Source organism: Diabrotica virgifera, chromosome 6 (assembly GCF_917563875.1).
Source record: "Diabrotica virgifera virgifera chromosome 6, PGI_DIABVI_V3a".
Taxonomy (NCBI): Eukaryota; Metazoa; Arthropoda; class Insecta; order Coleoptera; family Chrysomelidae; genus Diabrotica; species Diabrotica virgifera.
The window spans coordinates 43307540-43332065 of NC_065448.1; the positions used below are offsets into that span (position 1 = coordinate 43307540).

The 24526-nt window shown below is 33.3% G+C and overlaps 1 protein-coding gene across 2 annotated transcripts in view; it reads right to left on the reverse strand.

Moving 5' to 3' along the window:
• Positions 1 to 24526, reverse strand: part of LOC114324528 (protein furry) — a 274530-nt gene that overhangs the window by 45018 nt on the left and 204986 nt on the right. For both annotated transcript variants that reach the window (XM_028272390.2, XM_028272389.2), the window contains exons 28-32: positions 21490 to 21799; positions 15692 to 15995; positions 12888 to 13085; positions 7710 to 8187; positions 5859 to 6037 (exon numbers count right to left, since the gene is read on the reverse strand). In XM_028272390.2, the coding sequence (XP_028128191.2) occupies positions 5859 to 6037; positions 7710 to 8187; positions 12888 to 13085; positions 15692 to 15995; positions 21490 to 21799 (1469 nt within the window). The remainder of the gene's footprint in view (positions 1 to 5858; positions 6038 to 7709; positions 8188 to 12887; positions 13086 to 15691; positions 15996 to 21489; positions 21800 to 24526) is intronic.

Genomic DNA, 24526 nt, shown 5'->3' on the forward strand with positions numbered 1-24526 from the left:
ATGGTCATTATGAAGCGAGTATGAGGGATACGAAACGAGCCGTATGTTGCGAGTTTCGTATAGAGTACGAGCTTCATAATGATAATTAAATACAAGTTGTATATGTTACGGCCAATGATGTAAATTGGACATTGACGTTAATGGCCGGGCATTGTCGTGAATGTCCATTTTCCTTGGTTATTAACAACAATGCCCGGTCATTAACGACAATAACCTTAAATATTGGCCAATGTTGTAAAAACTTAACGTAAAATTAGATTTTTCATCAATAACCGGCCAATAACGACAGTGGCCAGAAGCAGATGGCCAATGTTGATAAATCGATGCCTCAGAAGCCAATCGGTGTAAGTTAATAAGTGTTTAAAATGAGATACTAAGATATTTCTGAAAGTAGTTGCAAAAATATAAGTAGTTATTAAAAACAAATAAAACATCTTTATTTATCATAATATGGGTAATATATTCATAAATACAAACAAGGAAATAATAATATTTTTATATACAGTATGGTGCAAATGAAAGGAATAAATTCGTTATTTCGTAAACCGGCGACTTTAAGGGAAAATCCCGAAACAGGTCGATTTTTATTTTTAAATTATATTTTGGCATATATGGCATACTAGTGACGTCATCCATCTCGGTGTGATGACGTAATCGATGATTTTTTTAAATGGCAATAGGGGCCGTGTGCTTAATTTAATTTATTTAATTCAAATAACATTTTACTGCTGTCATGAATCAGAAAAAAATGTTTATTTCACAAATAAATAATGGTTTTTCCCTTAAATTAATTATTAAACTTTCAAGAGGCAGGTGGCTGGTGGGAGCTGGCTTGATCATTGAATTTCATTCTATAGTGCTTTGTTGTTTTTTTAGCACCCGGTGTTCTCAAAATATTTTTCGCTTCTTTAATTTCACTTATTCGGCTATTGTATTCGTCACAGTTTAAAAATGATTTATGGTCATCACGTTTTCACTTGACTATTAAGTTTATATAATTATTAAAACGAGTGCGCACATTGTTGATATCCATGATAACACTTATTAAATAAATTTACGAGTAATTTTAGCACGAAAACAATACACAATATACACACATGAGGTAAAAAATAGTAAACCTACACATAACCTATCTTTTAGTCAAAATTTCAACATTGACCGATTAACAACGGGCATTGTCGACATTAGCCGGGCAATGATAGAAATGTTATCAAGAATTTAAAATTATCATTAATGTCCAGTTTCTATGGACAATAACGTTAATATCCGGGCATTGTCGACAATGACCAATTCAACCGCCATTGTCAATATTGGCCGGCCACTAACGTTATTGGCCTGATTTACGTCATTGTCCGTAACATATACACTATTTTTTCTATGATCATTCACAACAAAAAATATATTCAATTTATTAATTTTGTAACACAAACAATTAAGTAGTTTGTCAGTTTGACAGTTTGTTTACATATTGAGAACTGTCAAAGCGTATGTATTTGACTCGCCATTGCTCACTGCGCATGTACCACCTTTATCGCGATTCTATTGGTTAACAATCTGTATCATAATGAAGTTCATTATGATACAGGTAGTGACATCATAATTGATATAGTATGAGAATAGAATTTTTTTTTAATTTTCCATTATTTTATATGTGGTAGCTCACCCTCTTTGGTGAATGATTTTAACCAAGGATATAGGAGTTAATTCTTTTTGTAATAATATATAGTCATTACGTTCGAAGTCCTTTGCACACCTGAATATAAAAAAAGCAATATGGATCATGCTTGATGGATGATGGATCAATAGCCAACCAAATTAATCACGTCTGGTTAAACAAAAACGTCGATAAAAAGCCATCTGTGAATCAAAACAAACATACATATCTTACATTTGTATCCAAGAGGTTGATGGAAATTATTCTGTTAATACCGAATGATCCACGAAGATTCCACAATGATTATGACATTATATAGAATTAAGTTAAGTATTTTTATAGCATATTCTTTTTCTAGAGACAGTACACAAAGATCTATAGTCATTTCCTCTTGATTGTCTTTGGTTCTAGAAAAAAAAAATTATTAAAATCCCTTTAAGCTTATGCGCTGATCCAGCCAATCAGCCATCTTTCACTTTTGCGTTTCACTGAAACGCAAGAGGGCGCAATACTCCATAAGGAGGAAAGGCAGTAGAGAGAGAGAGAGAGAGAGAGAGAGAGAGAAACTCCTTTAAGGCTACATCACATAACGTTTTCGATATTTAAAAAATTCATCATCAGTCACCAAAGAAATAACAGGGTATGAACCCTTTAAATGGTATAAAATTTTTTTTATAATAGCATATTAGCTTAAAATTCAATAGGATGGATAATATTTATAAAGAATTACACCCTTGGGCTCAGAATGACTCCCCCTCTCACGTGGGTTGCTAAACAGGTACAGTAGACTTCCTCTATAACGAGAACTGAAATGGCGGACTAATTACCTCGTTATAAGCGGATCGGGTTATATCAGACAACAATAATATTGAAATGTTTTGATGCCTCTTACGTAGTTTATTAGGTGTCGATGGTCGACCTGAACAATGAAACTTCGTACCACATAGGCGTAACCAGGGGGAGGTTTGGGGGTTATAACCCCCCCCCCCATTTGGATGTACTTTGAGCTCTATACGCTTAACACCATTACTATTCCATACCCCCCAGAGACCATCAAGTAATTGTAACCCCCCCCTTAGGATCATCCTGGTTACCTCTGTCGTACTATCGTAAATTATTGTAACTTTCCTACAATATGTATTCAATATCGGTCGATAGATAAACAGAAAGAAGTTTATTGCGGGCGGTGTTTATTACACCACTTGTTGTTCTGAAGCTATTTCCTTGTGGCATTTTTATGATTAATTATTTATATGGGAAATAAGCCACAATTAAAATGAAAAAAATAATTTTATTAACGTTTCGACGCCCAAATCGGGTGCCGTTGTCAAAATACAAAATATTACTAAAATAAACTAAAGTGTTGTTGCTAAGCAAAAAAAAATTCTTCTAATAATTTATTTAATCTCACTCATTTATATTGGCAATTCAGACATATATTATACATTTTAAAGTAGAAGACTTTAAAATGATATTGCCAATATTTATGAGTTGCGTTCCTGGGACGACTTACTGAAAGATAGTTCATTCGATTACATGAAATTAACCCCAACTCAAGAATATCCGTCATAAAAAATTATAGCATGTGATATGTCTTTAAAAAGACAACCAAATGCAACGACAGTAAAATTCTCGCGTTAGAGACTTCATAGTAAATCACAAGGGAAAACCAGGAAAAACCTGTGATACTATCCCGACATCGTAAGTATTTGGTCTTACATTAATTTACTCTCAAAAAATAATACCAAATTCTGACTTGTAACATGTTTAATTATAAATAATATTAATAATACTAGATATATAAGTAATACTAAAATATAAAATATGTACTAGCTCGATATTATTGACTTACTAATCTTGGTATTTATTAGAAGAATTTTTTTTGCTTAGCAACAACACTTTAGTTTATTTTAGTAATATTTTGTATTTTGACAACGGCACCCGATTTGGGCGTCGAAACGTTAATAAAATTATTTTTTTCATTTTAATTGTGGCTTATTTCCCATATAAATAATTAATCATTACACCACTTGTCTCGATAATAACACAGATGTTGGGAATTTCTATATACAAGCAGTTGGGGTATTTATTTATAGCCATTACTTCGCTAAAAACAGGTAAAAAACATATTTTTCGATTTCATTTTTCCTCGTTATAACCAATTAAGCCTCGTTATAGAGGTGTTATAGTTCAATAGGAATTTTATGGGACATCTAGCCAGTGATGCCACAGCAAATTCTTAATTTCCAAATTATTAATCTGCCGATTTTTTTTCTACCGAAAAATCAAAATTATTATAAGATTTTTTTTAACGGATAGATTTGGCAACAGAGTTTAGTCAATTTTCAAGAATTCTTGAATTGCTTTTACTATTAGCTTGTGACACAATGTGCGAACCAGCAGATACGGATTTACCGATATCAATTTTATGACCAGTCCTTTGTCCTTTTATTTTATGATTTTGGGAGTAAAATGTATCTACCTGAATCTGAATAGTAAATACTGAAGGATTGTGGCTTATTTTGATACAGAAGATAATTCTAAACTAAAAATAGTATTTATATTAAAATCTTAAAACAGGAGAAATTTATTTTGCACCTTTTTAACTTGCAGTATTTCGACATAACTAAGGGACATTAAAAAAATTTCTCGTTTTCAAATGCTTCAATATCCGACATTGTTTTGTTTTTAAACGATTATAAAGTGTAAAAAATTATATATTTGCCTATAAAACATTCCTTGTAGATTTTATAGAAAAATGTTTCAAAAAAAATATTCTAGATCTTAATAGTTTCTAATTTGAAATACATAAACAATTGGAGATAATTGCAAAAACCCTATTTTGCAGTAATTTATAAATGTTAATAACTTATAACTATTATTTATTATAACAAAATTTTTTAACTTGTTTAAACAATTATACAGCTTTCAAATAAGAATATTTGTATTTTGAACGTTCATAGGTACACGTGTGGTAGGTTTTTTTTAAGTCTACAACAGGAAAAATATGCAGTTTTATTTTATTATAAATAAATAAATTCCTTATAACAAAACTAAAGCATCCTTGATATTTAGTATTGCGTTAGTTAGACGGCTCTACTCGAGTTACTTTGGATTAAAAAAAAATGAAGAAAATTGCTCTATAATACCTAGAAAGCCGAGAAAATACATTTTTTTAAGGTATACCGATTTTGCACTTTGAATGATTTTTATGATGAATGGTGATTATTGATCATTATAATATGATGACGAATGTAGTTTATTTTTGAATACTCGTACCTAAAGTATCATTTTTTTGCAATGTGATAGCAAAAGAATAAAAAAATGAAATCTACCGAAATTTGACGATTTCTACCGAAAAAATAGTAGCAGTCTCCCGAAATTTTGTCCAAGACCTGTGGCAACACTGCATCTAGCGTACCTCAGTATAAGCGAAACCTCGTAATATCCGTGTTCATTATAGGGAGAGTCCACTGTATTAACTGTTTAGCAATGGGTATTAGCATTAGGACAAGAATAGGGGTCATCTTCTAGCTCATTTAAAAGGTTAATCAGTTTCGTATTCAGTAATATAGACATTAACATAATTATTTTTACACGGTGTCCAAAAATTTTTTTAAATTAAATTCACTGACACAAAAAGAAGAATGTATGTAATTTATTTAATTCAAAATACATTTTACTGCTGTCAGAAAACAGAAAAATGTTTATTTGACAAATAAACATTGCTTTTTGTTTAAATTAAATGTTCAAACTGCCAAGAGGCAAGTAGGTGGCAATTGAACATTGAATTTAAGCGAAAAGCAATGTTAATTTGCTATATAAACATTTTTTTTTTGTTATCTGGCAGTAGTAAAGCGTATTTTAAAATAAATAAATAAATTACATACATTATTCTTTTTGTGTCAATTAATTTAGTTAAAAAAATTTTTTGGCCACTCGCCTGTATAAATAAATATATTAATATTTATATTATTGAATAGAGAATTGAATAACCATTCAAATAAGCTAGCAGACGATCCCTAGACTCATTAAAAAAATCATTGATTACGTCATCACGCCCAGATGGATGTCACTTAATTTCAAAATAAAAACCGACTTGTTACGAGATTTATTTCCATAACCGTCCATTCACGAAAAAAATAAATTTATGCCATTTGGCTTTTATACAATGTATATATTTGTTGTAAGCTTGATATATTACCTGGCACATCCATGGCCTTTTCCATCCCGATTGAGGAGAGGTATCAGCCGGACTAATAGAACAAGATCGTCTTGGGGTTGATGATATCTTTGATGTAGAAGCTTCCTCAGTCTTATGTAGAAATCTCCTGCCAATTACAGGAGTTTGCGACATATCGAAAGTGAATTCCATGGTACGACCTAAAGTATAGATGAGTTTAGTGTAAATAAATATTGAAATGTCTAATCATTCAGCTTATAAATTTGTACACTGGTAGACGGAAGTATCCCTTAAACGCTTTCCTAGGTGTCTTGTGAACTTAATACCAAATTTCTCTGCATGTCTCGCAGACCGATGGTTCATCGTGTTAAAAGATTATTTCTAAGAATCTTCTCTGGGTTACCATTTGATAATTCTCCCAATCCGCCTATTACCATCTATTTATCTGAATACCGCACATATGAGGAGTTTTAAAGCAAAACCGAATAAATCCACTAAAAACGATTTTTGGAAAAATAGGATTTTTCTGGTACCTGCGCAAAAAGTAATTATGTTTATGTTTACCTTGTTCGCAAATACTATTAGAGAAGTCATGAAAATAATTTTCCTACAATATAAATTTAAAAAAGTGATATTTATTATAAAAGAAAATTTAAACAAAAGTGGATTTATTTGGTTTTGCTTGAAATTACTGGATTTCTTTCATTTTACTCACAACTTTATTAGCAAGAATTAACAAAAGTACTATTTTTATTACTAATACATAAATCAAAAGCATATTGCGCTTAGTAGACTAACAGCACATACAATAGTGCATTTAAAATTTTAATATCTTTAGTTTTTTTAATCTGTGTCTTTTCCAAACAGATTATTTTTAAGTCTGATATTCCAACAATCTTTTTAAGGTAATTTTGCAGAGGCGAATCAATCAACGACAAAATATCTGACCAGCATATTACATCGCCGCATCTCTAATAACTCCCTAGTACCATCTATTGGTCGAATGAAATATTTGCATAAGAAGATAAAGTAAAAAATGCGTATTTTTGAATTTATTTGGTTTTGAACAAAAAGTGGATTTATTCGGTTTTGCATGAAAACATTCACCATTAAAATTCAGTAGGATTTATTCGTTCTTGCACATATATATTTTTATATGTAGTGTAATTTAACAAAATGAACCGATATTGGCCACTAAAGAAATTTTCGTAAAAAGTGGATTTATTCCGTTTTGCTTGAAACCTCCTCATATGTATATGCGAAAATAAATTTCAAGCTTTTTAATGTAAACAGTTTAATATAATAACCATATTTTCAACAATGCGCGATGGCGAGTGTCATATTCATTGCATCATTATGCCAAGTCATTTGATTTCCATCATTCAGTCTTCAGTCACTATTATTTGATCCACAGTACAACAGAGGGAAATTAGAATCTACTAAAAGATTACTAAAAGGTCCTAGTTGCATAGGACAGTCCACATATAACGGCAGTTTCTACATTGTTTGAACATTTCCCTGGAATTATCATTATCAGTTACTTGACCTGTAGGTACACATTTGTTCAGTTTTAAATATATAAGCAGGAGCGGGAAAGCGTGTGACATTGTAAACAGTTCTCTTATCCATTAAAGTGGTCAACACAGTAAAGGTACTACGGCACTTAACGAAATTTAGAGTGAAACGCAAATAAAATAACTAATATGTATATCAAATCAACTCTTCTTCTTCTTATGTCATCTCATCTAAGGTGGACAATCATCATGAAAATTCGCACATTCAATACCACTGCTGTAAACAGATCAACAGAAATGCTCTTCCACGACTCCTTCTATCCACGACTTTATGTTAGTTTAAATAAGCTATACGTACCTGGTAGTTCCTTCTTGCTGAAAATATTATCTTCATTAAATGAAGGATGAGGCATAGGTGTCAAAGAACTCTCCCAATGTGAATGAATCGTGATAGGAGGTGCCACCAACGAACTAGATCTGCTAACGACCAATTTCAAAATCTTCAGCGCTTCTCTCCAATTCGGCCCTTCTATGTACTTCACTATAACTTTCAACAAATCGGCGTTCACTGGTTGAGCCGCTGCCGTAGCTAAATCTACATAATGCAGAATGCAATGGATGATATTTAGTATCGGTAACTGGAGATTACTGGGACCTTTTTCTAGAACTTCTATAAGGAACGATAACATGTTGAGACTTAAATGAGAGTAAGTGTCATGGAGATATTTCACAACGCATTTAGTCCACTGGAAGCTCTCTTTACTAAAAGTTCTTCTGCTGTAGAGGTTCATCACTGTGCCGAGGTTTTCAAGCTTTTTGCTCTTTTCAATGCTAACCTAAAAATATATATCAAAATTAATTTAACGTATGTATTAATTTGAATGGTATATTTTAATTTTGTCTCCAAATTCTGCTTGACCGTATTCACGAGGTAGGAGAGGAAATGGGCATTAAAATAAACTCAAACAAAACCAAATTTTTAGTGTTTAGTCGTGACCCATATCCCGATGAAAAGCTTCAATTAAACGGAGTCCAAGTTGAGAAAGTTCACAAAATGACATATTTGGGAACTGTGATAAAGGACCAACTATATGTGGTAGCGGGTAGATACTTCTCTGCGATCCCGGTAGGGAATAGATCTACTTCAGGAATAGCACACCTGCCCTACGCGAGCTCGAGCTCATGGATTTCCCCAACATCCCTTTACCGGGGAAACCATGTCCAAACCCAAAGTATTCCCATCTCCACCATTTCCTCCTTCCACATCCTAACCAACTCGCCAACACGCACTAGCCAAGCGTGGCGTTTTAATGGCTAAAACCCCAAAGGCAAATTTCCATGAAAGACGAAACTACTGAACGGCCCTGTCTCCGGCGGCTCCAACACCCCCAGCCAAGGTAGCGGGTGGAAAAGGGTTGGAGCAGAGGGTGCTAAGAATCCCCGGAAAAGATCAGGCTACCACAAAGAACGACAAATGCATATCACCTCATATAATGTTAGAACTCTTATATCGGACCAGAAGATGATGGAACTGGAGGAAGAACTGAAAACAATAAAATGGGACATCATCGGCCTCAGTGAAATCAGACGAAGAGGAGAAGCGCAAATTATCCTTAAATCGGGGCACTTATTTCATTTTAGAGGAGAAGAAGACACTTCAAATGGTGGAGTAGGATTCATTATACATAGAAAGCACGCCCAAAATATAACTAAAATTAACAGCATAAGTCCCAGGATTGTGTACCTCATCTTCAAATTAAATGCAAGATATAACCTTAAGATAATCCAGACATATGCTCCAACGACTAGCCACTCGGATGAAGAAACTGAAATATTTTATGACGATCTACAAACAGCATTACATACTACACCAGCATACTACACAATAGTTATGGGCGACTTTAACGCGAAAATGGGCTTTAAACAAGATGATGCAGAAGTAGCAATGGGCAAGTATGGCTACGGCGAAAGAAACGAACGAGGGCAAAGACTGCTTAACTTCTTACACCAGGAAAATTTATCCGTGATGAACTCTTTTTTCGATAAAAAGCCTCAGCGTAAATGGACATGGATAAGCCCAGATGGCAGTGTCAAAAATGAGATAGATTTTATCGTAACGAACAGAAAAGAAATAATTAAAGATATTGAAGTACTTAACAAATTTTCGATAGGAAGCGACCACAGATTAATCCGAGCAAGGATACAATTAAATGTCAACTTGGAAAGAACAAAGATGATCTTCAAAACACGAAAGAAGAAATGGATTCCCCCAGAAAACAACGACCTCTATGAAGATATACTAACCAGACGTATACAAGACTTAGAAAACGAAATAGAAGACATCGAACTAGCAAATAATCTCATAACGGAGGCACTTAAAGAAACCGAAAGGGAGTGCTGCCCGACGGTCGTGACCCATAAAGAAAAATTAAGCCAAAATACCAAAGAGTTAATAAGTAAAAGAAGACAACTGACGGAAAAATACGACTCCAACTACACAACACTGAAGAAATTAAATAAAGATATCCACCGGTCAATCCGAAAAGACATAAGAGAAAACAATACAAGAGAAATAACTCAAATAATTCAAGAAAACAAAAGTTTAAAAGTTTTGCGGCGAAATACGAATAACATTGGCAACAAAAATATGTACAGAATAAGAAATAAAGACAACAGCATTGCTACGGATAGAACCGAAATCCTTAAGGTTGTCGAATCGTTTTATCGCTAAATGTATGAGAGCACCAACGCAAGGCAAGATCAGCTCCTGTCCAAAATCACAAACCAGGGATCAGAATTAATGCCAGAAGTAAAACCATACGAAGTTAAAAAGACACTTTCAGAAATGAAAAATAATAAATCCCCTGGCGATGACGGAGTAGTGATCGAGGCAATCAAACAAGGTGGAAATAAAATTATCCAGGTTTTGGCCAAACTTTTCACCGAATGCATTTACCAAGGAAAAACGCCTTCTCAATGGAACAATGCAGCCATTGTTTTATTGCACAAGAAAGGTGACATAACAGATCTAAAAAAACTACCGTCCTATCAGTCTGCTATCACACATATATAAACTTTTCACAAAAATTATCAAAAAGAGACTGGAGGCTAAGTCAGACTTTTATCAGCCTAGAGAACAAGCTGGCTTCAGATCCGGATACAGCACTAACGACCACTTACTGGTAATAAAAAACTTGATCGAGAAGTCTGCCGAATACAACAAACCATTGGCACTGATATTCGTGGACTACGAGAAAGCGTTAGATACCATAAACCAGCAGAAAATGTTAAAAGCATTGACAGAATGCCGAATAGATTATCGCTATACTAACATGATAAAATATATCTACCACAACGCAACGGCTAGCGTAAGACTATCTGATCAACAAACAAATAAATTCTGTATACAGCGAGGAGTACGGCAAGGAGACACCATCTCACCAAAGCTGTTCACAACCCTTTTGGAACACTGTTTTAAGAAGGCAGATCTGAACGAATATGGTATCAACATAAATGGAGAGAAGCTCAGTCATTTGAGATTCGCAGATGACATCGTCCTTATAGCCGATCGTATGGATGATGCAATAATAATGTTGAACAAGTTATATCACGCTTCCTTAGAGGTCGGACTAAAGATTAACATCAACAAGACGCAAATAATGACTAATCTGGTGCTAAATCGTAATATTGTTCTTGATGGAATGAATATTGAGCAGACTGCATCTTATAAGTACTTGGGACATGAAATTCGATTGGGAAGAGATAACCAGACGTGCGAGCTCCCACGTCGCATAGGATTAGCCTGGGCAGCGTTTGGTAAACTGAGCTATGCATTTAAATCGGACTTACCCATATGCCTGAAAAGGAAAATCTTTGACCAGTGTGTATTGCCTGTACTCACTTATGGAGCGGAAACATTAACACTCACAAAAAAGGTAGTGAACAAGATTCGCATAACTCAAAGGGCTATGGAGCGCCAGATGTTGGGTGTCTCCCTGAGGGACCGAATCCCAAAGGAAGAAATACGTCGTAGAACAAAAATTGGGCAGGACACGTCGCCAGATTGTCAGACAACCGATGGACAAAACGTATTGTCGAGTGGAGGCCACGAGAAGAAGCACTACGGAGCAGAGGACGACCACCAACCAGATGGGCTGACGATCTGAAACGTATTGTCGGCAACTGGATGCAAGCCGCACAAAACAGAGAAATATGGAAAGAGCTGAGGGAGACCTATATCCAGCAGTGGACGCGTACGGGTTGATGATGATGATGATGATATCCAGACATAGAAATAAAACGTAGAATAGCAATGACTAAATCTACTTTTATGAAAATGAAGTCATTTCTTTGCAATAATCATCTCAGTTTAGAACTAAGACAAAGAATGGTTAAGTGCTATGTTTGGTCCGTACTTTTGTATAGTGCAGAAGTGTGGACGCTAAAAGTATCGATCATGAACAGAATTGAAGCATTGGAAATGTGGATGCATAGACGGATACTGAAGATACCTTGGACAGCAAGGAAAACTAATGAAGAAGTACTAAGGAGGGTCAACAAAGATAGAGAACTGCTAAAGACTGTTAAACATCGAAAAATGTCTTATCTGGGACATACAGTGAGGGGAAGTCGATATAAAATATTACAACTGATCCTTAAAGGCAAAATAGAGGGCCGTAGAGGTGTAGGAAGAAAACAAGTTTCTTGGTTAAAAAACATTCGTGAACGGACTCAGATATCAAATGCAGGACAATTATTCCATAATGCAGAAGATCGAGAAAAGCTGGCCATAAATATACTTATTTTGACATGTATATGCACTTTTGGATGCATTTTATGCACTTTAAAATTATTTTTTCCGACATCATCCTGAACACAATCCAAAAAGTTGCAATTCTCTAGGTGCTGTATTTAAAAATCGAGTTAGTCCGGTGTTTTTAGTTCTAAATGCCCTGATCTAGCCGTAAGTATAACATCTTCCTGATTTTCACAGCACATTAACTCCCAGATCTTTTTCATCCGATGATTACGGTGTTGTTTATAATATGATAGATGTATGAATTTCTGAAAATGCAGCGATAGTACCACATTTCGAGGGTTTCTAGTCATTTAATTGTTGCCCCGTCAAGGTCCAGGCTTTCACTCCATATGTAAAACGGTAGAAAATACTATAGCATCTCTAGACATGTGTTCTCATATCAATATTCAGGCGGATCTAAGATAAGACATCTTTCCCCTTTTCTTCCCTTATTTATACAGACGAAACTACACCATTTTATTGCAAATAAAATTTTTATGATTGCTTTTTGGCATAAGTAGCAAGGATAAGTTTCTTTGTTGTAAGTATAAGTTTTTGATTAGGCGCAAGTCTTTGTCATCGATATCAGATTTCTTTAACACCTGAAGCAGCTTGTGATGTTGTACATTTCCGAACGCTTTATCCAGGTCAATAAAGCTTTCACTAACCTACTAATTTTTTTTTACCTACTACCACTAGCAATAAGTATTAATAGTATAAAAATTATCACTAATTTACCTGCGCAATATTTTCTGCAGCTCTAATACAAAGTTCATTAGCATCTTCATAATTCAACAACATATAAGGAAGTAAAGCTATAACGTTCATTGGAAAAGCTATACTTTGCGATGGATCCACAACCACAAAGTTCAGCAAAGTTGTAAAATGCGACAGTAGCGCCGTCACTGGTTCGTAAATATTTGGATGGGTGCATCCCTAAAATAGAAATAAATTTTAATTAGGGACATAACTTTTATTCTGTATAAAATGATGTGTGTTCGTTGGAAAATTAAGTGACAAAGCTCTGAAGGAAATGCACAAGTTTATTGAGATGTTAACAGCTTAGAGTACAAAACAATACTAAATTAATGAATACAAACTATTTCTTAAAACCTTTCATTGTCCATGAACATTTCGCTGACACCGTGAAATTATAAGCGTGGGTGTTTATCATCTCCGATGTACATATAGTCTAAATATTGAAATAAAAACAACACAGTGGCGTACTCGCCATATAGTCTTAGCATGATGTAACAACATATAAACAAAATAAATTAACACTAATTTTATTAAATAAGGAGAAGTAACAGACTGTAACAACCATAGAGAAATATATCTACTGAGTACAATATACAAAATTCTAACAGCCCTCATAAGACAAAAACTCAGTCTATTCACAAAGAAAAAAATTGGGGACTACCAGCAAGGATTCAGAGAAGGCAGATCCGTTACAGATGCGATCCACATAATTCCACACCCTCTTCGTAGGCGTCAGACAAGCCTTTGACTGCATTGGAAGAAATGAATTATTGATTGAAATGAAAAATCAAGATACACTGCAAAGCTAATTAGATTAACAAAAATGACTATGGATGGACCTCTAGCTAAAGTAACAACAGAACAAGCACAAAATCAATTGTAATAGAAATAGGAGTGCGACAAGGCGATGCCCTGTCGACCACACTATTCAACATAGCAGTAGAAGAAACATCAAGGCCAGCGGAATTAAAGAAACTATAGCCCACTCAACACAACACGTAGCATATGCAGATGATATAGTTCGTATGGGAAAAGACAAGGAAAGATTAAAAGAATCAGTATCAACCCTGGCAAATGAAGCTCGGAGAAGAGATCTAGAAATTAACGAAGAAAAAACAAAATATCTACTTTACTTTAGAAGGGAAGATAACACGATATTTGGGAGTAATTGTAAATGGCAAAAATAAGAGAAGTAAAGAAGTAACAGTGCGAATACTAGCAGGCAACAAAACATACTGGAGCTATCATAGGCTAATGAAAGGACAAGAACTAATCCAGAAATACAAAGCTGAAAATATACAGAGTTGCAATCAGACCAGTAGTTACATACGCAGCTGAGGCGCCTCACAGGTAAAGATGAAGAAAAATTAAGAATATTCGAAAGAAAAATCCTCAGAAGAATTATGGGTCTTATAAGAATGGAAAACGGAGAAATGAGAAGAATAACGAACCATGAACTAAAAGGCATAATGAAGGGAGAAGATACATATAGTTAGATTTATTAAAGCGCAGAGACTGAGATGAAGGAATGACCTACTTATGAGAGAAGGAAAAATGACCTACTTATTAAGAAGGTCACCAGATGGAAGCCAGAAACTGAAAGACCAACATAGGGAAGGCCTTAGGCCTTCATAGAGATGGGAGGACCAGGTCATGAGGGACATCAAAATCTTGAAAGTGAGAAACTGGAGGGAACTATGCACATATTGAAATGAGTGGAAGAAAATTATAACAAAAACCAAGTCATACAACAAACTGACAATACACAAGAAGAATGCGGAGTGATTCACCGCAATAAGCAAATCAGAGAGCTCTATATAAATAAGAGCGGCAAACATTCCATCCGGAATGAAAAGCCTTGATGATGATGAACACTTATTTAAAACAACGAGTTATTTTCTTTTCTCGTCGACAGAAAAACGGTAACGTAAAATTTGGTGAAATAATTTATAATTATTTCGGTAATTAGTCCACATTCGGTGCATTGAAAAAAGAACCCTGGGGAGAAAGAAAAATACTTTTAATAGCATGTTTACATTAGAAATTAGAATTAGAAAAATAATTTGACTTACCACAGACGTGGTTTTTTTCACTACTCAAAAACTTATAAATTGACGTCAGCCGCCATTGGTACAACAAACTGAGAAATGAAATTCGGATGTTCGATTATTATTTATATAACCGATCGATAGACTAATTAAATAAATGAATGATGGGTACTCATGGGTACTTCAAAAAGTAGTGCGGTTGAGTTTGTATTACGCGGTCGATTTCATGCACTTTTGACACCCAGACAAAATCAATTTTAGGGAGAAACTTAAAAATAATGCTTAGTCATCGACAGGAGGATTACACATTTTTCTAACTATATACTATAACTCAGCGGTTCTCAATCTTTTTGAGTCATGTACCACCAAATAGTTTTTATTATTTTTGGTACCACCTAACTGAAATACCTATCTTGCTCGGTGATCTGATTAAATATAATAGTGGTGCGGATTTTGGCTGGTTTTGCGTTTTGTGTACCACCTCAAATAATGATATGTACCATCAGTGGTACATGTACCACATATTGAGAACCGCTGCTATAACTAATATTGCTAATACTCTAAATATACCTATATAAATAATATGGCTTGGTACAATGTTAACCAAAAGTTTTAAGGGCTAGAAAATTATAATGCCACACAGTTCTAATATTTACTATGCTATTATAATATACTATACGATATATAATAATTTACTATACGATTGAAAAAAAAACCTTTTTGCTTTTTACCAACCTTTAATAATAGAGCATGCACTCCAGGAAAAGAGTTCCACCTCAATTGCGACTGAAGTTTCTCCACTTTATCTCTGGCATCTGGTCTATCCAAAGGTAACCTATGCATAACACTAGCTAATAGTCGAACAGCCAATAGAAACTCGTGCTCATAGTCCGATTCTAACAGCGAAACTGCAAGCCAAAACAACTGCGCTAGAATTGTTAATTTGTCATCTTGCGTCGCTGTATCTCCTAACATTTTTAAACTCTGTGCCGAACGAGATCTGGAGAGATTGTTCGGAGCAAATTTGTTGATGGCACTTCTGCAAATAAAATATTTAAGTATATCAAAATACGATTCTTATTATAAACGCCAAGAATATACAGTACCTTTCAGATAAAACTATCTACCTTAAATAACTTTTGAATCACGGATTTTTAGAAAAAGCGCAAAAACACGACAAATAATATTTGAAGGGGGAGACATTATGCCATATTTAAGCTGGCCGGGAAAGGCACCCTTTCACCCCCTGTATTATGATAAGAATTGGTCAAGTTGTCTGTGAGTTCCTGTAAAGCATACCAATACCGTTGATTGAGGTATTAGGGGTCAACGCCAATACATAGTCCACGTATCTCCATCAATATAAGAACTGTTTGAATACGGAGTGTTTGGAAATCGTTGTATCTAAATGGTGCATAAAATATCTGAAAGCAATGAGCTGAGAGGATTGCCTATGACAATTTCATAAACCTACTCATAGTGACATAACAATTCATCATCCCATCCTACACACTACACAACATAAATTAGCAGCCTACCATAACGTGCTATGTTATGGATGTATGTGGATTGACAGAAATTCCCATGTCAAAAATTAATTCGAGATAGAATTGAATATCGTTAAGCAAAGCAAAAAGCAATAAATAATGGGTACAACGAACAAACAATAAACAACATTTTGAACCAAAAACTGCATAAGCGAAAGCCCTGAAATTAGTCTTCTCCCATCAGAGAAAAAACCCAGTACCTTCTGCTTTATTATATATACAGGCAAGAGATCAACAAAAATAGCTTAACACATAAAAAGAAAGGAATAACACCAGCTTTTAGAACAAACAATAACTTAAGCAAATACATTAAGAACAATAAGAGCCAAAAGAAAAAGCAATTAGAGTGGTGTATACAAACTGACATATGGTGACTGTCCAAAAACTTACATCGGTCAAACTGGCAGAACCTTTGACAAACGTATAACACAACACAAAAGGGCTTTCAATAACAAAACAACAGATTGTACGTAAGCACTTCACCTTATAGATCGTAATCACTCATTTAATGAATAGTTTCAAATTCTTCATATTCAAAGGCCTTAAGGTGATACAGTAGCGATCAACAGGTAGCCAAAACGCGTTCCAAGATTGTGGCTGTAATTTTGAATATTTTTTCGAGATATTTGGCACACGTATTCGTAATATAATAAAGAATGGCGGTACAGAGCACAATTTGAAAAATATATTAATATGTGGAAATTACTCTGTAATTAAATACAATATTAATAAAACGCGCCTGTACCGCCATTAAGAAGAACAAAAAAATACACTTTCTTTAAATAAACTTTTTTATCCGATGCCTAGATTTTGTGTCATTTTGGTTTACTATCTGTCTTCTATCTATTTACATGGGACTGTCTATGCTTAAATTTGCGTACCGCACATAGTTGTCAGATTTAAATTTGAATACCAAAATGCATTTTAATTTTTTGGTCAAACGGTTGCATTTAGAAAAAAATGTTATAAGAGTTTTTTGTTCTACATGGTGCCTTTTACCTATACCTTTAAGGAACGCACTATTTTCCGGGACACCCTGTATATTCCGCTCTCTACTTATAATATATTTTTTGGAAATATTGAAAACGAAAACTTTTCAGTATTTTATTGTTAAGGGGATGGGTACGTAGTTTCGGCTCTAATGCTACTTAAATGGGATTTATTTTTTTCGAATCCTAAGAAAACCAATTCGTATTTTTGAAAAATTTAAACGCAGAATGAAAGATTACGTTCTTGCCGAGGGCCGAAAGTTCCTGAAAACTTCTGTAATGTTTATTTCAATAAGTTACAGGGGTGAAAAACGAAGAGAAAATGTAGTGTGATTTTTAATTTCAAATATTTCATTCAAAAGAAACTTTTTATTTATTCTAAGGGACTTTCGGCCCTCGATAATAAATTAGTCTTTTATTCTGCGTTTAAATTGTTTTAATATATTGTTGTATAATTTTTATGGAAAAAATTTAGAAAATAAATTTATGTCAGACACCACGATATCATAGATTTTCATCGCCCTGTATATGACCAAAAATTGTAAATATTATAGTTTAGTTAGTAAACAGTGTTTTCGCGGAAAGTGAAATCGTTGAGTGAATTGTTAATGATTCTCTGAACGGACATACAATAATGAGGTAAAATTAGAAAGTACATTTCTTTCGCTTTGGAATGAACAATGACATTTTATAAATGTTTCTTAGAAGGATAGGCAGTAAACAAATTTATTGAGTTTAGAATATAAGGCTTTTTGTTTAGCATTTTGAAACAACGAAAGTAATGTGGTGTCTCCTAAAATTTAACAAAGTGGAAAAGTTGTATACAAAATAAATTGGTTCTTAAGAAATGAAAATATGGATGTAGTGGGTAGAGAGAATTTTTGTGATTGGCGGAGAAAGATAGATGGTGGGGATGAGAGTGCTGAGTCTGATTTTGAGGAGAGAAAAAATGGGCACTGTGTAATGAATATCTGGAAAGTACAGTCTCAGTTTTTTTAAAAGTGAGAAGTCGGTGTAAAGTGGTGAAATTGGCCTTTGCGAGCAGAATCGTGGTGAAAGGAAGTCGTTGACCGAGTTGCGAAGTAAATTTTCCTTGTGCCCGAGGAGATTCCTGTCTTCTGTCTAGAACGAGTAGCCGGTGTGTATCAATTTGCACAAGATATCGAGAAGAGAGAAAACTGAATAGAGATTTCGAGCGAGTCCCGTTGTTTGTTTGTTGGTGAAGCAGTTTGGACGAGAAGGACCTTTCGCTACATCCTAGGAGCACGTGTGGGAGAATCGAGGACTACGCAATCCAGGAAAAAGAAGAAAAGAAGAAACAAAAAGGTTAGTCAGAATTTTTGTAAAACGAAGAGAGTTTGTTTTATATCCACACCATATTTGTTTATTTTTGTATTGAACAGTTCTACAACATAATTTAATCATTCCAAAATTTAAGGAAGAAATAAGTAATTAATTCAAAAGGAGAAAAGTAAATTTTAGTATTTTTTGTAAGAATAGTCTAACAAATTATTTAAATAAAATTTCTGTTAAAACAAAAGAGATGTCAGAATTAAAGCTTAATTTATTAGATGAGAAATAGTTGCAACAGAATTGAATTTTATTATAATTTTTAAATCTTATATTGATGATATATTGGATAAATACAATTTTTTTATAACATTTATATGACATCGAGTGTGTTTAATTTCCCTGTTTTGTCCCTGGATGAAGTAAGTAACTAGAGATACTGGAAGCCATAAACCGAAGGTAATGAATTAAAATTAAAATAGCCCTGAGAATAAAATTTATTAGAAAATTTAATTTAATTTTGGTTTTGTTTTATATAATAATTAAAATAATTAAGTAATTAATCAAAATAAGAATTTGCTGATCAATCTCATAACAGAGAGAAATACAGAGCATAACAATATTTATTAGTTTTTTCAGGATTCGAAAAAATGGACACCATGTCCGTGGATAATTTCCAAATCGAACATTCGCTATCTTTGTCATACAACGCATTGAGTCGAATAGAATATGGTGACAAGACAGTAACAATTTTAAATATTTGACATGGCATCATGTCAAATATTTATTAAGTTGTTGATTAAATAATATTGATAGTGTATTTAATAAATAATTGATTTAAGACGTGAACTTAATAAAAAGTTATTTATTGTTTATTATTTATGGAAGATCCAAGCAGAGAATACAGCAGGATATATTCTGTGATCCAAGTATTTTGTTGTTAAAGATGTTCAAAATTGTAAGCGTTCTATAGTAACAATATATTATTAAAAAATCACTTTATCACTTTTCCTCTTTTCTCGATTGAGTATTAGTTTTTGTTGTACAGTACATATACAGAGAGAGTCTGTAAAGTGGAATAAATTCAATATCTCAAATACTAATTGTTTTTTTGGAAAATGCTCAGACCCGTCGATTAGTATTTCAAATTGTCCTTTTTGACATTCAATAATAATGTATACAGGGTGTCCCAATTTAGAGATATGACGTCATCGTCGATTTTCTTAAATGGCAACACTGTCATTTTGATAGCTAATTTGATAGGGTTTGTAAAGTTATACATAACTGCAAAATATCAAATTTTTATTCGCTACCATTTACAAGATAATAGAAAATAACAAAGTTATATCTGTAATTTGGAATATATTCAATAATTAAAATACTAACTGTTTTTTTGAAAAATGCTCAGACCCGTCGATTAGTATATCAAATTGTCCTTTTTGACATATAATAATAATGTATACAGGGTGTCCCAATTTAGAGATATGACGTCATCGTTGATTTTCTTAAATGGCAACACTGTCATTTTGATAGCTATTTTGATAGGGTGTGTAAAGTTATACACAACTGCAAAATTTCAAATTTGTATTCTCTACCATTTAGATGATAATAAAAAATAACAAAGTTATGAAAAAGAAATAATCAACTAATAATTGAATTTAATTATTTCAATAAATTAAGCAAAAACTCATAATGTTGCCCTCAATTATTGTCAAATTGTCAATGGGCAACGTTATGAGCATTTGCTTAATTGAAATAAATAAATTCAATTATTATTTGATTACTTCTTGTTCTTCATAACTTTGTTATTTTTTATTATCTTGTAAATGGTAGGGAATAAAATTTTGAAATTTTTCAGATGTGTATAACTTTACACACGCTATCAAAATAGCTATCACAATGATACCTAGTGTTGCCATTTAAGAAAATCAACGATGACGTCATATCTCTAAATTGGGACACCCTGTATACATTATTATTATATGTCAAAAATGACAATTTGATATACTAATCGACGGGTCTGAGCATTTTTCAAAAAAACAGTTAGTATTTTAATTATTGAATATATTCCAAATTACAGATATAACTTTGTTATTTTCTATTATCTTGTAAATGGTAGAGAATAAAAATTTGATATTTTGCAGTTATGTATAACTTTACAAACCCTATCAAATTAGCTATCAAAATGACAGTGTTGCCATTTAAGAAAATCGACGATGACGTCATATCTCTAAATTGGGACACCCTGTATACATTTTTATTGAATGTCAAAAAGGATAATTTGAAATACTAATCGACGGGTCTGAGCATTTTCCAAAAAAACAATTAGTATTTGAGATATTGAATTTATTCCACTTTACAGACTCTCTCTGTATAAATTATTACAATCACTAAATACATATTTAGTGAAAAAAATTATCATATTAATTAACTGAATTAATGATGCAATTTACAAGTAACAGTTATCCAAGAACATTCAAAAGCCATCTCTTTAAAGTTAATGATGACATTTGTCAAGTAATGTTTACATATCCATACCAGTGAGAATTTTACTACACGTAATTTGCCGTGTAAAGACAGAAGAAGTAGGGATAGCCGTAAAATATTTGCGAATTATGTACCGATGGCCTTAAATAAAATGAACTTCCATCAAATAACGGTAGAATCCATCACTAATCTATAAAATATAGTAACTAATGATACTAACCTATGATCTATTTCGTTACTATGTCGATTTCGTTCTTTAACATCCGTAGCAGACTGGGTATTTTTTCTAAATCCATACGAAACCGAATAACTAGTACTGCGAGCGTGTCCTATAATTGGCGAATAAAATACTGGAGTGCCAGCCACATTTATATGCGAATCTCCAGCATTTTTCCTCAAAGGCCCAGCCTCCTTGTTATTAAGATTTGGTGTGGATTTAAAGAAATCTTTCATAAAATCTAAAGGACGGAAATCTGATTCCAATGATTCGACAGCAGCCTCTAATGTTAACAGAAGTTCTGTTACGTAGCCTAGAAATTATAAAAATTATTAAAAAGAATATGACCTACATTCATTTCATACATTATTAAGACTTGAAAATTTTGAAATTTTTGATTTTTTATTATGTTAACTAAAAGTAAAAATAAAGTTTGTTTAGCAGTAAATGGTTGACTTCAAATAGTACCGACTATAAACATCCTGGATTAACAGATAATAGTATAAAAGGCCCGGTTTCAGGTAAAATTTAAATATGTTTGAATGTTTCTTTTTCTATAATCTTAGCAATTAAAATAGATTTAATTTATTTTAAATCTCATTTGAAAACATTAATTTCGGGTATACAGGGTGTTTGGCAAAGAATGGGTCTTAGCTTAACCTTAGATTTCTGATGTTAAAATAGGTCGATTTAAGCTAACTTACCTTAGTACAAAAGTTAATAATAACCTAAATACAGGGTGTCAAAGTTAAACTTATATTTAATTTATTTTTGAATATTTCCTGAGAGGCATGGGATAACAACACGAAATTTGGTAAGTCGTGCTGGTACTGTATACCCTACTAAATTATGTTAAACAAACGTTTCTGGCTACTACCAGAGGGTTACGACGGGGGAACGTGAATGGTTGACCCTTCCCAAATTCTACGCCACTGGCGGAATTGCTATTTTAATGCAATTTTTTGATTCTCCAATATTTTCTATGTAAAAAACATACTCTTAATTCGTAACGATAAAGCCATTAGTTTTCGAGATATTTGAAGCTAAAAACGAAGGAGCATAATACATTAATCAAAATAAGTGTGCCTTTTCATTTTTAACTTCAAATATCTCGAAAACTAATGACTTTATCGTTACGAATGAAGAGTATATTATTTGCATAGAAAGTATTGGAGAATCTAAAAATTATGCTAAAATAGCGGTTTCATGAGTGGCCTAGAATTTGGGAAGGGTCAACCATTCACTTTCCCCTGTCGTACGCCTCTGGTATTAACCACAAACGATTATTTAACATAATTTAGTAGGGTGTACAGTACCTACACTTTCTGCCAAGTACCATAGGGATATGTCAAATAGTTTTATAGTACCGGGCACACATAGTTCTTAAAGTTTTAAATAAAGAATAAATTATTAAAAAAAAGATTACTTTAAAATAATTTGACATATCCATGTGATACTTGGCAGAAAGTGTAGGCACTGTCACCCTCTAAATTATGTTAAATAATCGTTTCTGGCTACTACCAGAGGCGTACGACAGGGGAAATTGAATGGTTGACCCTTCCCAAATTCTACGTCACTCACGAAACTGCTATTTTAGTATAATTTTTAGATTCTCCAATACTTTCTATGCAAATAATATATTCTTCATTCGTAACGATAAAGTCATTAGTTTTCGAGATATTTGAAGTTAAAAATGAAAAGGCACACTTATTTTGATTAATGTATTATGCTCCTTCGTTTTTAGCTTCAAATATCTCGAAAACTAATGGCTTTATCGTTACGAATTAAGAGTATGTTTTTTACATAGAAAGTATTGGAGAATCAAAAAATTCCGACAGTGGCGTAGAATTTGGGGTAAGGGGAAAGGGTAAACTATTCACATTCCCCTGTCGTACGCCTCTGGTAGTAGCCAGAAACGTTTGTTTAACATAATTTAGTAGACTGTACAATAACAGCACCACTTACAAAATTTCGTGTTGTTGCCCCATGCCTCTCAGGAAATATTTTCAAAAATAAATAAAATAAAAGTTTAACTTTGACACCCTATATTTCGGTTATTATCAACTTTTGTACTAAGGTAAGTTAGCTTAAATCGACCTATTTTAAGCTCAGGAATCTAAGGTTAAGCTATGGCCCATTCTTTACCAAACACCCTGTATAAGGCAAAGCAATATACAGTCGGAAAAATGAAAGAATACCCATGAACGATCACATCAATCACTTATTTTGTATTTGCTGTCTTTTTCTATAACAAACGTTTGTTATTTATAGAAAAAGACAGAAAATAAAAAATAAGTGATTTATGTGATCGTTCATGGGTATTCTTTCATTTTTCCGACTGTACTTCACATCCTTTTTTTTGTTTTTGTCGTCGTAATTATTGTAAATTTTGTGGATCCTTTGCTTTATTATAGGAGTACCGTCTAGTCAGTTTTAATTGTCAAAAGACCAACTCTGTCTACCTCGTTTGCTTATCGTTCCGGACCGGTCTTAACAATGGGCCAAGTCAGATAAATTTAATAATATTTACGACCGCACCAATTGAAGTCAACCATTTACTGCTAAACAAACTTTACATAACTTCAAGTATACTCTCTGAAAATTTCAGATTTATTGGAGCAAAATTGCCGGAAATACAGCATGTTGAGTATCCCTACTTTCGACTCGCTTGCAGCAGCTTCACGCCAGATCGCTTAAGCGTACTTAGAAACGTTTAACAGCTGTTCCAATTCTCTTTTGTAAATTACTCCGCGATTCAAAAACATATTCTGGTGTGCATCACTTTACGATTTGACAGACAAAAAGAAATTGAAAATAAAAGTTGTCAACACTTTAAACGCGTTTTTCTCAAAACTGCTTTTTTCAAAGACGGTGGACATCGTAATTCAAAAACTACTTGACCGATCCACCTGAAATTTTGCATAGATTTTCTTTATGGTAGGGGAGCCCAAGCGGGGATTTTTGCAGTTACTCGAGCGCGTCATATTATCATATGGAGAGAAACCTGGTAACCTGCAGATGTACCTCTACCATATATTGG